This window comes from Pan paniscus, chromosome 4 (genome assembly GCF_029289425.2).
Source record: "Pan paniscus chromosome 4, NHGRI_mPanPan1-v2.0_pri, whole genome shotgun sequence".
Lineage (NCBI taxonomy): Eukaryota > Metazoa > Chordata > Mammalia > Primates > Hominidae > Pan > Pan paniscus.
In genome coordinates, this window is record NC_073253.2 from 172,529,102 (window position 1) to 172,540,785 (window position 11,684).

At 60.5% G+C, this 11,684-nt stretch overlaps 1 protein-coding gene across 4 annotated transcripts; it reads left to right on the top strand.

The window, feature by feature from the left end:
- Positions 1 to 910: 910 nt before the first annotated feature.
- On the top strand, positions 911 to 11,499 carry PRR7 (proline rich 7, synaptic). Of its 4 annotated transcripts, XM_034961081.4 has the most exons (4): positions 2,328 to 2,507; positions 9,179 to 9,263; positions 10,051 to 10,710; positions 10,940 to 11,499. In XM_034961081.4, exons 3-4 carry the CDS (start codon positions 10,290 to 10,292, stop codon positions 11,335 to 11,337), a joined length of 819 nt encoding a protein of 272 aa, XP_034816972.1. In that variant the 5' UTR covers positions 2,328 to 2,507; positions 9,179 to 9,263; positions 10,051 to 10,289; the 3' UTR covers positions 11,338 to 11,499. The 4 variants fall into 4 exon arrangements, with proteins under 4 accessions (XP_057158410.1, XP_034816972.1, XP_034816969.1 ...); XM_057302427.2 differs by lacking the exons at positions 2,328 to 2,507; positions 9,179 to 9,263 and adding an exon at positions 911 to 2,200; XM_034961078.4 differs by lacking the exon at positions 9,179 to 9,263.
- The last annotated feature ends 185 nt before the right edge of the window (positions 11,500 to 11,684 follow it).

The following is an 11,684-nucleotide window of genomic DNA, read 5'->3' on the forward strand; positions in this document are numbered from 1 at the left end:
CATGCCCAGCTCTGTGGTGGGAACTGGGACCCAGATGGAGACGAGGCCCCTGGCAGCTTGGAGCTCAGTCTGGTAGGGAGGCAGACATGGGAACAGCGGGACCCAGTGTGATCAGCACTGTGGAAGAGAGGACTCTAGAGCTGACAGGGTTGGGGGTGGGGCAGCACCAAACAGGGAGGCCCCTTGACCCTGAAGGTGTCAGAATTGGTGCCCTCTGGGACACAGGGTCAGATGCACCCAAGTAGAAGAGCCAGATGGATGGTCTAGGGCTTTAGTGGTTTAGGATGGCTGAGCATGGGAGGCCAGGGGTGGAAGCAAGGAATGGCTGGAGCTGAAGTCAGTGAGACACAGCCAGCTTTGAAAGCTAGATTAAGGATCACAGGGTTAAGGCCCAGATGGGGCCTCATCTGGAAGGTAGGGGATTCCCTGAAGGGTTTTGACTGGTTGTGTTGGGGTGTTTGCTCCAGCATGTACAAAAGCACCCCCAGTCTCTGTCCATGTGGTTTAGACGGGGCTGGGCTTGCACCCCCTGCATACGCATACTCCACACACATACCTAGAGTGAGAGAGCCAGGTGGGAATGTTGCAAGTGACAGAACTGTCCTCCCGCTAACTTAGAAGGTGTTCCAAGGATATGGAGGAGCTTCGGGGTCTTAGTTGTGGGCTCCATTCTCATCAGGAGACACCCACCAGAACCAAGATGATAGAGCCATTTGGTTTTGCCTCTTTGAGCCCAGTTGCAAACTCAAGGAGTCTGAGTGGCCAGGCTGGATACCTGCCTGCTGTGCACTGTCAGGGAGCAGGGCACTTGGGTTCACAGTTTCACCAGGATGGCACCCGTGGGGCAGTGATTCCCCCATTGAAATCAGGGTGCCTGTATACAAAGAAAAGGGAGCGGGTACTGGGAGGCCATTCCCTTTGCATAAGGAGCACATATCCTCTCCCTTAACACACAGGCACTTAGATTGGTTCACTGATAGAGACTCAGCCCAAATGAGTCCAAAAAGAATCATTCGTGGAGTTGTTTGCTTGTATTTTGCTCAAATGATGGGGAAAGAATTGGGGTTCCCTTTCCTCCAGGGATAGATGGCAGGATATGAGCCTAGGGCTGTTGGGGTTGTCCTCGCTACCTCTTGGGGTGAGCTTACCTGAGAGTGATGCAAACAGAAGCAGATACGTGCCTGACACCACTGCGGGAACACCTGGAAGCAACTGTGACCAAAGCTAGAATCTACCCTGGGACTTGCCAGTTGCATGAGCCAGTCCCCTTTGAGCTCAAAGCTTTTTCTTTTCTTTCTCTTTCTTTTCGTTCTTTCCTTTCTTCTTTCTTTTTTATTTTTCTTTCTTTCTTTCCTTTCTCTTTCTTCTTTCTTTTTTTTTTTTTTTTTTTTGAGACAGGGTCTCACCCCCTCCCTTAGGCTGGAGTGCGGTGGCGTGATCTCGGCTCACTGCAACCTCTGCCTCCCGGATTCAAGCGATTCTCCACAGGCGTGCAGATTTTTTTTTTTTTTTTTTTTTTTTTGTATTTTTTGGTAGAGACGGGGTAGAGCTCAAACCTATTTGTTTGGGAGTTCTGTCACTTCAACCCCAAATGTTCCAGCTAATATGGTGGTGGAGGGGTTTTTGGCAAATCACCTTAAGTGCAGTAGAGAAGTTGGACGAAAAACAGCCCGGTTAAGAGGCCGATGGACAGCCAACTTCAGAGTGGCCTCTGCAAGCTTGGACCTCGGGGTAGACAGTGGGGCGCTCTCTAGGGGTCATCTGTTCCCTGCTGGGGTAGGGGGGAGGCATGTCCACGGAGGCCAGGGCTGTGGGTTCGGCACTAGGTCCTCCTCCCCGTGGCTTGCTCGTAGGCATGTGGTGGTGTACGCCTGCTGGGCACCTAGCGAGTGGGGTCGTGAATTGGGAGGGGGCCACGTTGGGGTGCCTGCCTGCTCGGGGGCCCCTGCCCACTGCGTGTGCGCAGCGCCTGTCAGGATGTGACGGGGACCTGGACATGTGTGTGCTCTCCGAGCTGAGCTGTGTGCGCGTCCGGGTTCTCGACCTCAGCTGCCTGGCTGTGCATCCAGCGTGCACGACCGGTGTGGCCTGGGCTCCAGCCTGGAGTGTGGACCGGGTCGGCCGGCGTGTGCCTCCCCTGTGAGGGTGCCCTGGCGGGTGTGAGCCCGGCGGGCTGGAGAGCCGGGTCTCGGCGCCGCAGGTGGGTGACCGTCCTCCCCCTCCTTCCCTCCGGGGGCAGCCTCCTCGCGGCGTGTGGCTGGGGGTGGGGGGCCCTCTGCCGGCTGCCGCGCGCGCGCACGCCGGGCTCAGCACCCGCCGTGTACGCGCCCGTGCGCGCGCCCCGCGCCTCCAGCCCAGCGCTCGGAGCCGCTTTCGCTGCCACTGTCTGCTCCCCCGGGCCGCCGCCGCCGCCGCCGCCTCCCCCCGCAGGCCCGGGGCTCTGTCCGCTGGGCCCGCGCTGCTCGCCCCGAGCCAGGAGAACGAGCTCGAGGAGGATGCCTGGGCCCGTGAGTACCGCGGCGGCTGCGGGCCGGGCGGGCACGGAGCGCGGGCGGAAGATGGTCCCAGGACTGAGCCCTTCCCCGCGGGCGGCTCAGCGCCCTGGCCCCGGGTCGCCGCCCCGGTCCCCCGCCCGGGCCGCGAGCAGCCCCTCCCCCAGTCCACACCGGAGGGAGGGAGAGCGCCAGTGAGCGAGGGAGCCGGAACGGGGCGCGAGCCGCCACCAGTTCGCTTGGAAACGGTTGCCACAGCAACGGGGTTGCGCTCCCCGGCAACACGACTGCGGGGCGGCGACGCCCCCTCCCCCTCCCTCCCCCCTCCCCCGACGCGGGCCCACAGCCCGGGGGTGCAGGGGGAGAGGGGTGCGCGGCGGGGGCATGTCGCCCCTCTGGCCCGGCTGGGTGTGCCTGCCTCCACAGCCCGTCGAGGGTGGGGGTGGGGGCGAACGGCCGTGGGCACGAGCTGGCTCCCACGTGGCTGCAGTCGTCGCAGCAGGGCTCCTGGGGTGGCTGCAAACGTGGGGGCGGCCCAGCCCCTGGGCTTGTCACGGGAGGAGGAGGCATGGAGGCTGGGGCTGGGGTCTTTGCCCATAGACCCCCCACCCACCCACCGCCGCCACCACCTAATCGCGCCGGCCCAGGACATGGCCTGAGCCGAGCTGGGTTCCCCAGGGGCGACGTTTTTTACCAGGGTAGAGGAGCGAAGCTTGCATCCCTCCTCCTCCTCACGGCCGAGGCACGTGCCAAACCGGGCATGGGCCCGCGGTGAGTCTCTGCTCCGTGTTCCTAGCCACCATTCTCCAGGGAGGGGTGGAAGCAGAGTGGGCAGGAGCAGAGGAAAGGATATTGCTGACCCAGGGAAGCTGAAGCCCAGGCCAAATGGGAGCGACCCAGCCCATTGTCTGGATCACAAGTGCCCCTTTCTTGTCTGAGCACAATGTCCCAACTGTACTGAGTAGCATGCAGGTTGGCCAGCAGGGAGGCCCGCGCCACATGGAGGTGCCTGGTCCGCCAGGGTAGCTCCTCTGGGAGGAGAATGGCCTCTGACTCAGAGGAAATGACCTCTGGCTCCCCTCCCAACCTCCCCTCAGCGGGCATGATGCTGGAGAGAGAAATGGCCCTCCTGCCAGCTCTCCCAGGCCTGACTCAGCAGATGCCAGCCCCGACCGCGGGCTTCAGATCCAGGATCCCAGCGACCACAACCGTCCTTGGGTTTCCTTTCCCATCCGGGGAGGCATGCTAGAGGTGACTGGCATCTGGGGCATTGGAGGCCTTGGCATAAGATGCCCTTAGATGGGTGGTGCCCTGGAGGTCAGGCCTGAGTCTCCTGCAGGCAGGGGCGCCTGGGGAATTACTCACGGGTGCCTTTCATTCCCTTCCTGCTCTGTGAGACCTGTGTTGAGTGCTCTGCATCCATTATCTCCTAATTTTTTTTTACAACAGTTGCACAAGGTAAGTTTATTATCCCCATTTTAGAGATGAAGACTCTAAAGGGAGGCTCAGGGAGGTGAGTGACTTGCCCAAGGTCACACTACCAGTAAGTGGCAGAGCTGAGTCTACACTGCAGGCTTCTCTGGGGGCAAAGCTCCTCTCTGCCTGCTAGCTAACTTCTCTTGTAACCCAGGAGAAGAACTGTAGAGCCTTCTTCCTTCACTTTCCTCCAGTGAGGACATTTCCTGTCTTTCGGGTCTTGGTACATTTTTCCTTCTTCCAGCTAAATCAGCCACATTCTTGCTCCCCCAGATGCATTGTAGGATGGGGCCAGCTTTCTCCCTCCCTTCTTCACTTCCTCCCTCCCTCCATTTTCTCCGGTGAGACCAAGCAGCAAAGGGCTGCCTCAGTCCCCTGGGAAAACCCCAAGCCCTGGTCCTCGGCTCATGGGCTCCATGGCCTGCTCAGCTTGCAGTCTTGGCTGTGGGAGAGAAAATTTAGCAAAGATGGGTCCATGCACTGCTGCAGCCTGTGGGTGCTCAGTCTAGCTCCAGGCATTGGAAACCCAAATGCTTCCAAGGATCAGGGGGGAAATGGAATGAGTGAGGCGGGCCAGGGAGCCACTCAGCTCCAATCTTTGTCACTGTGTGAAATGTGGACTTGGTATGACCTGACTGTCCAATTTTCAAGATGAACCAGAAATCCAGACCTTTATATAAAATCTCCTGGATTTTTAAATGTTGGCAATTAATCAGAATGTTTTTAAAAATGGATTGTGAACATGGATTGTTTTTAAAACATGTCTGAGAACTGTGTCCAACCTAAGGGTCCTGTGTCTGAGACCTCTGGTCCGTGGGAAAGGGACCGCAGGTTTTGCTGGGCCGCCTCCAGGCTGTGTACACTGTGACACCAGGGGCTGCTTTCTGCATTTGAGCCTCTTGAGGCTGCAGGGTGATCCCTCATCAGAGGGAGTTCTGTTGTCCCCTCGGCACCCTGGTCCTACTGCTGAAGAAACTCCAGCTCAGGTATGGGAGTAGCCAGGATGGGATCACATGGCTCGGTGAGGGCAGAAGCCAAATTTGAGCTCAGGCCTACCCCTTGGCACTCTGCATGTTACCCAGGCTGCCCCCCACCAGGGCATCACCATCACGCCCGTGGGGCCGCCTCCCCTGGGAGGTCAGATCATTATTTCCGTGCCAGCTGCGGGGATGAAGGCACAGAGAGCCACAGGCTGAGGTTTCAGAGGAGGAACCTGGTCTCTGAAAACCCTACCCTGAGGAGGGCCGGAGCTGAGCGCAGTAGACACTGGCCTGAGGGAGGGCTCTCCACCTACAAGCCCACCGAGGCCTCAGTCTCTGTGGTCTTATTTGTAGTTTCCCAAGCCCTGGGTTCCTGGCTTGGTGTCAGGGTTAGGTCATCTACCTGCAAGCAAGGGTGCCTGCCACTCAGTACCCTGGCCTAGGCGGAGGGCGGTTCTGGCCAGCTCCAAGCCTGGCTGACTGGGAGTGGAGACAAGTCCTGTCAAGTCCTCTCTGGCCTCAGTTCCTCTGTGTTGATGTGGGAAGGGTGTAAGGGTGTCACCAGTGGCTCCCTGAAATGCCCTTGCTGCCGGGACCGAGGACTTTGTCATCACCCGGGCTTCACACCACCTGGCTATGGAGACCTGAGCTGGACCCACTCCTTGAGCCTACATCCTTGTCTGTAGAGAGAACAGCAGCCACTTCCTGAGTTTTCCTTAGATAACTAGCATAGAGACCAGTAGTGGGCCTGGCGTATGCAAGGCACACAGGACAGGCTGTCAGTCTGTCCTGCCCCCCAGCCCTTACCCCCTGCTCTGAGTTCCTGTCCCTTCCCTTGAAGACCAGCAGCTCTAGCCTCAAGTCCAGGTGTGACCCAGTGCCCCTGCTGCCCGGGATTTTCCATCCCCACCCCCCAGAGCCCTGGTGTGTGCCTCCGTACAGCCTTTTCCTTTGATTCACGTAGACACATGGGGTCTCCACTTGCTTATGAACCGCGCTGCCAGGCGAGGGCTGGGTGATGGCTTTTCTCTCAGTGACGTTTTGGTGAATGGCTGACATTTCCCAGGAATGAATTGGACACAGAGCCAGCCCTTGAGGTACTCCCCCGGTCCCACAGCTAAAAGACCAAACAGGTAACGAGCCCTCCAGCATCTCCTTCCATAGGTGGTTCTTGAGCTACTTACTGGGTGCCAGCTGGTAAGGCCGATGGTGCTGGGCCCTGGCCACCCCGGAACATCCTGGCATCATTGGGCTTCCCATCCCTGAGGGGTGAGGTGGCTCAGGTGAGCCCAAGAGGCCTTGGCAGGAGCTCATTCGGGAGGCCAGCACCTCGGTCAGTGGTTCTCAAAGTGTGCTCCCTGGCCCTGCAGTACCAGCATCTGCTGGAAATTTGTTTAAAATGCAAACTCGGGCCCCATCGTAGACCTACTGAATCCAGTACTGGGAATGGAGCCCAGCACTGTTTTAACAGCCTCCACGTGGTTCTGTTGCCTGCTTAAATTTGAGAGGCCCAGATCTAAGCCATGTTAAATGCTAGATTGGCTCCTGAGGCAGCGTAGTGTTGTGAGGAGTGACTAGGCTGGGCAGGGGCACAGCACAGTGGCAAGCATGGTGATGGGGGCCAGGGGAGAGACGATGCTGGCCTGGCCAAGGCAGTGGCAGGAGGACCAAAGGAAGTGGACAAATGCCACCCTGCAGATGATGCGGCGGACGGAAGGAATGGTAGGCTCTTTGCTGAGATAAAGGACCCAGTAGCAGATCTTTGGTGCTTTGGCCTCTAAGGCTGAAGTGTGCACAGGGCAGTGTGGGAGGTGCCCACAGCAATGCGGCCAGGCCCTGGCTCTGTGTGCCCTTGGGTGTCATTTAAGCTCCTTGAGCCAAGTGTTCTCATCTGCCAACTAACAAGAATGCCAGCCTGCTTCGGAGAGTGAGTGTGGAGCCCACCCTCAGGCAGGGAGCACCCTGTAGCCTGCTTCGGAGAGTGAGTGTGGAGCCCACCCTCAGGCAGGGAGCACCCTGTAGCCTGCTTCGGAGAGTGAGTGTGGAGCCCACCCTCAGGCAGGGAGCACCCTGTAGCCTGCTTCGAAGAGTGAGTGTGGAGCCCACCCTCAGGCAGGGAGCACCCTGGGGACACACACATGTCTGCATCCTCAGCTCAGAAACCACCATCATCAGAGCTAATGTCTGTTGGTACCTCCACACCCTTTGCATGGATTAGCTTCATCTTCACCGATGAGGAAACAGAGGCAACTTGGAGGTTAAGAAACTCACCAAGGGTCTCGCTTTCATCCCCCTGCCGTGCTCCCAGTGAGTGTGTGGCCCGAGAAAACATGCAGAGCGATATGGTTCAAAAGCACTACAGATAAATCAAGATGCAACCCTAAAACATGTTCAAATAACCTTCAAGAAAGTAAGAAAAGAGAAACAGGAAACAAACAGAACGTGAGTAATCAAATGGCAGACTTCGGTCCATCTGCAGGGCATCGCTCCGAGCACCTGAATGCGTTGGGTAGGTAGGAGGAGGCAGGTATTGGCTACTACCAGTCTGGAGCAGTGTGGGCAGTGGAGGGAGTGGCTGGGAGCAGCAGGCTGCAGGCAGGCTCTGAGTCTGAAAGGCTCCCAGACAAGGGCAAGAGCTCACATAGTAAAGGAGCAGTAAGGGGGCATGGTTTTTTCAGGAGGCTTTGCCAAGTGTGGCCTGGTCAGGTAGAGCATTTTGAAAGGTCTGAATGAACCTCTGATGTTTATGTATTGAGCACCTATGGTTGGTTAGATGAGAGTCTACTGAGCACCTGGGAGGGAGGCTTCAGACAGGATTCCAGTCCCGTGGGCCTGCTGTGGCACTACCGAGAAGACAGCGTTCAGCGTCAAATCCCTACCCACTCCACCTGGGGGTGGAGCCAGGTTGGGGCCAGGGGGCTAGTTATGTGACCTTAAGCAAGAGCCTTCCTCTCTTTGGCCCAAAGTTGCCTAGTCTATAAAATGCAGCTATGACGGCACCCAGCAGGTCCTGGGCGTGGCCTGCCCTGTATGGCCTAATGCCCCACCTGCTGAGCTGGGCGCCCTCAGGGCACAGAGGGCCCTCTCTTTTGTCTCTTGCTAACCTGGCGCTGCCATTACATCTCCCCTTCATCCTGTAGCTCTTTCTCACACTGCTATTCCACAGCAGAGTCGGGCTGGTGATCAGGCATGCCAGGGCCCTGGTGGGAAGGGATGGGAATGCATTTTGGCTGCTAGCTGGCTTGTCTGCCCAGTGCCCCCATGGCTGCCACTTACATCTGGCACAGAGTTTGGATTCAGACTCAGGCTAAATCCTAGCTCCTCCCCTTCTGAGCTGTGTGACCTGGGGCAAGTCATTTCCCTCTCTGAGCCTATCTCCCTGTCTATCAAATGGGCACAACCACCACGGACAAGGTGGTGGTGAAGAGAGGATTCTGCGTGGTCCTTGAAAGATATTTCTAATTCAGCTAAACCCCATCACCTCCAGCCCCAGAGTTACCTTTTCTGACCCAGAGCTGTTCCTGCCTGGCAGACCGGGGGACCTCTAGTTAGTGCCAGTTTCCTCAGAGCATTCCTGATGGCTCAGGAAAAGAATAACAGATGTAATTAACTCCCAGTGACTGGCAGCATCGTGTTTTTATCTGGGCTGCGTCACCATGGCAGCCTCATGGCAGGGTTGTCGAGGGGGCGGGCAGAGCTATGGTTCCTGCCATTGTCTGTTCTGGAACGCAGGCCCAGGAGAAGGGGACTGGCAAGGGCACCAAGTGGCACGTGGCTGAAGGCAGCCATGGAGTCAGACAGGAGCCATCTGGGGAGAAGTGTGGGGTGGCCATGGCCTGGCTTCCCCCCAGCCTGGGGCTCAGGCTCCCTGTGGCTCTCGAAGCAGTGTGTGTGTGCCTCGGGCACGCGGAGGGTAGGGTCCGTGGGGCTCCTGGAAGAGGCCCACAAAGTAGCCCAGGCAGCGCTACCCCCCACCCCACTCAGGCTAGAGTTTTGTGGCCAGGCCTGGGTTCAAATTATGGTGCTACCACCTGCCATCTACACAGCCAGTTGTTCCCCCAACTCCTCGTCTGTAAAATAGGAATCATTCCAGTTACCCCAAAGGCTTTCGTTCAAACCCGTGTGTATAAGGCATTCAGGAAAGGCTCAGTTCTGTTCTGTGGGGGCGGTGAGCAGTCACCTGCCACCCTTCACTCTCAGAGTCAGGGCTCCCTCCTACCTCCCTCTTAGGGTGCAAGGTTCCCCCTCTCACCCGCAGCTGTGGAGAGGAGGAAGCGGAACTAGAGATGCCCATCTGGAGTGAGTGCAGGACCAGGTGGGTACGAAAGACTAGCTTCCAACCCTCATCTAGTTTTCCTCCCTCCGCGAGAGGGAAAGGGAGACGGCGGCCTGAAGACAGAGGCAGAGCCAAGTGGGGCTGTGCAAGGGCAGGAGGCGGGGAAGCGGAGTTGGAGCAGGCAGGGCGCCTGGAGGAAAGGAAGAGAGAGTGGCCCACGCCCGGCGCGGCGCGCTAGGCTCAGACAAAGGCAGGGCCGGTGGCACGCATTACCAGTCGGAGCCACCCGCCTGAGCCCTCCTACGGGAGCGGCGGGAGACGCGGAGGGCGCGGTGCGGGGCCAGTTGTTCCGGGCTTTGGGCAGCCAGGGGCTGCCAGGCGTCTGTACAGGGCGTCGGGTGGCTGTCTGTGGGGCTCTAGGAGATGTACCACCCTTTCCCCGCCGCACAGCAACCGCGCCGAGACGCCTCTTCAGGGACCTGGTGTGCACAGGCTCCTGAAACCCTTTGGCCCCGGGACTGCGGATGGCGAATCTCTCGTTCGGACTCAGAGCTGGAGTCCGTCCTTCGCGCGCCCCCTGCTGGCCCGCCTCGGCTCCCCTCGGCGCCCGGGCTCCGCGGCGGCGGCCGGGGCTCAGATCGGGGAAACCCTACCGGGGAAACCTCGAGGCGTGACGTCACCCTCCTCGGTGACGTCACCGGGCCCCCGGGGAGCGCGGGGTTCCCACGGAGGAGGCTTTCCCCGGACTGCGCAGGGCGCGGGCGGGGGCCGGGAAGTCGTTGGGGGCCGCGGCGCGCCTTCACTGCGCCCCGTGTCTGCCCTACAGGTCCCGCGCGGCCCCGGGTGAGGCACGCCCGCGCGCCCGCCGGCGCCATGGGAAGGAGCGGGCGCCGCTGCTGTCCCCCGCCGGCGCGCGCACGACTTGAGACCTGCCACGGGCAGCCCCCGGCCGCGGGTCCCCGAGTGACGCTGGAGGCACCTGAGAGTGTGGCGCGGGCCCGGGGCCACGCAGCGGAGCCCAGTGTCCAGTGAAGCGGCTGAGGACCCGCCGCCCGTGCCGCCGCCATGGTGATGTCCCAGGGCACCTACACGTTCCTCACGTGCTTCGCCGGCTTCTGGCTCATCTGGGGTCTCATCGTCCTGCTCTGCTGCTTCTGCAGCTTCCTGCGCCGCCGCCTCAAACGGCGCCAGGAGGAGCGATTGCGCGAGCAGAACCTGCGCGCCCTAGAGCTGGAGCCCCTCGAACTCGAGGGCAGTCTTGCCGGGAGCCCCCCGGGCCTGGCGCCGCCGCAGCCACCACCACACCGTAGCCGCCTGGAGGCGCCGGCTCACGCGCACTCGCATCCGCACGTGCACGTGCACCCGCTGCTGCACCACGGGCCCGCGCAGCCGCACGCGCACGCGCACCCGCACCACCACGCGCTCCCGCACCCGCCGCCTACGCACCTGTCGGTGCCGCCACGGCCCTGGAGCTACCCGCGCCAAGGTGAGTACCGACCTCCGCCAGGGGGCGATCCGGGCCGCCGGAAGTGGGCGGGCGTTGGAGGGCTCGCTGCTTACCCTCAGGGCTTCCATCCGCAGCCTCCGGGAGAACACGGGCGGCGGCGGGCTCGGGTTCGGGCTAGGGCTGGGGCGCGGGCGGCCCCTGGCCGGGGCCTCTGCAAGAGGCTGGGAACCGGCGGCCTCACCTCCTCCGACCGCCTCCCACTCCGCAGCGGAATCGGACATGTCCAAACCACCGTGTTACGAAGAGGCGGTGTTGATGGCAGAGCCGCCGCCGCCGTATAGCGAGGTGCTCACGGACACGCGCGGCCTCTACCGCAAGATCGTCACGCCCTTCCTGAGTCGCCGCGACAGCGCGGAGAAGCAGGAGCAGCCGCCTCCCAGCTACAAGCCGCTCTTCCTGGACCGGGGCTACACCTCGGCGCTGCACCTGCCCAGCGCCCCTCGGCCCGCGCCGCCCTGCCCAGCCCTCTGCCTGCAGGCCGACCGTGGCCGCCGGGTCTTCCCCAGCTGGACCGACTCAGAGCTCAGCAGCCGCGAGCCCCTGGAGCACGGAGCTTGGCGTCTGCCGGTCTCCATCCCCTTGTTCGGGAGGACTACAGCCGTATAGAGGGGCGCCCGGCGCCCCGGGCCCCACCGGCGGACTCCTGGCCTGACTGTGGGGCTTTTTAAATGCTTCCCTGGACTGCGGGGAGGGGCGGGGGGAGGGAGGGATTTCTTATCCCGTTTGTTACATTTTGAGGATAATAAAGGTGTGTGATCTGGTTTGGTACAAGCGGAGGATGCACCGGCTGCTTTCGCCCAGGGTTCTGTGTAACCAGACAAGCCGGGGCCTTGGCGGGAAGGACCCTCAACGTGCGTTTCCGCTACAACAGAACCTAAGGGTACAGCACTAAGTCTAAGACCAACCCTTCTCCGGTGGTTGTAGGTTCCAAGCGGCTTCCCCTGGGAGCCTTA

What these genes read in the sequence shown, in the direction of transcription:
- PRR7 (XM_057302427.2), top strand. Translation starts at nt 10,290, where the DNA reads ATGGTGATGTCCCAGGGCACCTACACGTTCCTCACGTGCTTCGCCGGC. An exon ending in CTGGAGCTACCCGCGCCAAG is followed by an intron (nt 10,711 to 10,939) that starts GTGAGTACCGAC and finishes CCCACTCCGCAG; the next exon opens with CGGAATCGGACATGTCCAAA.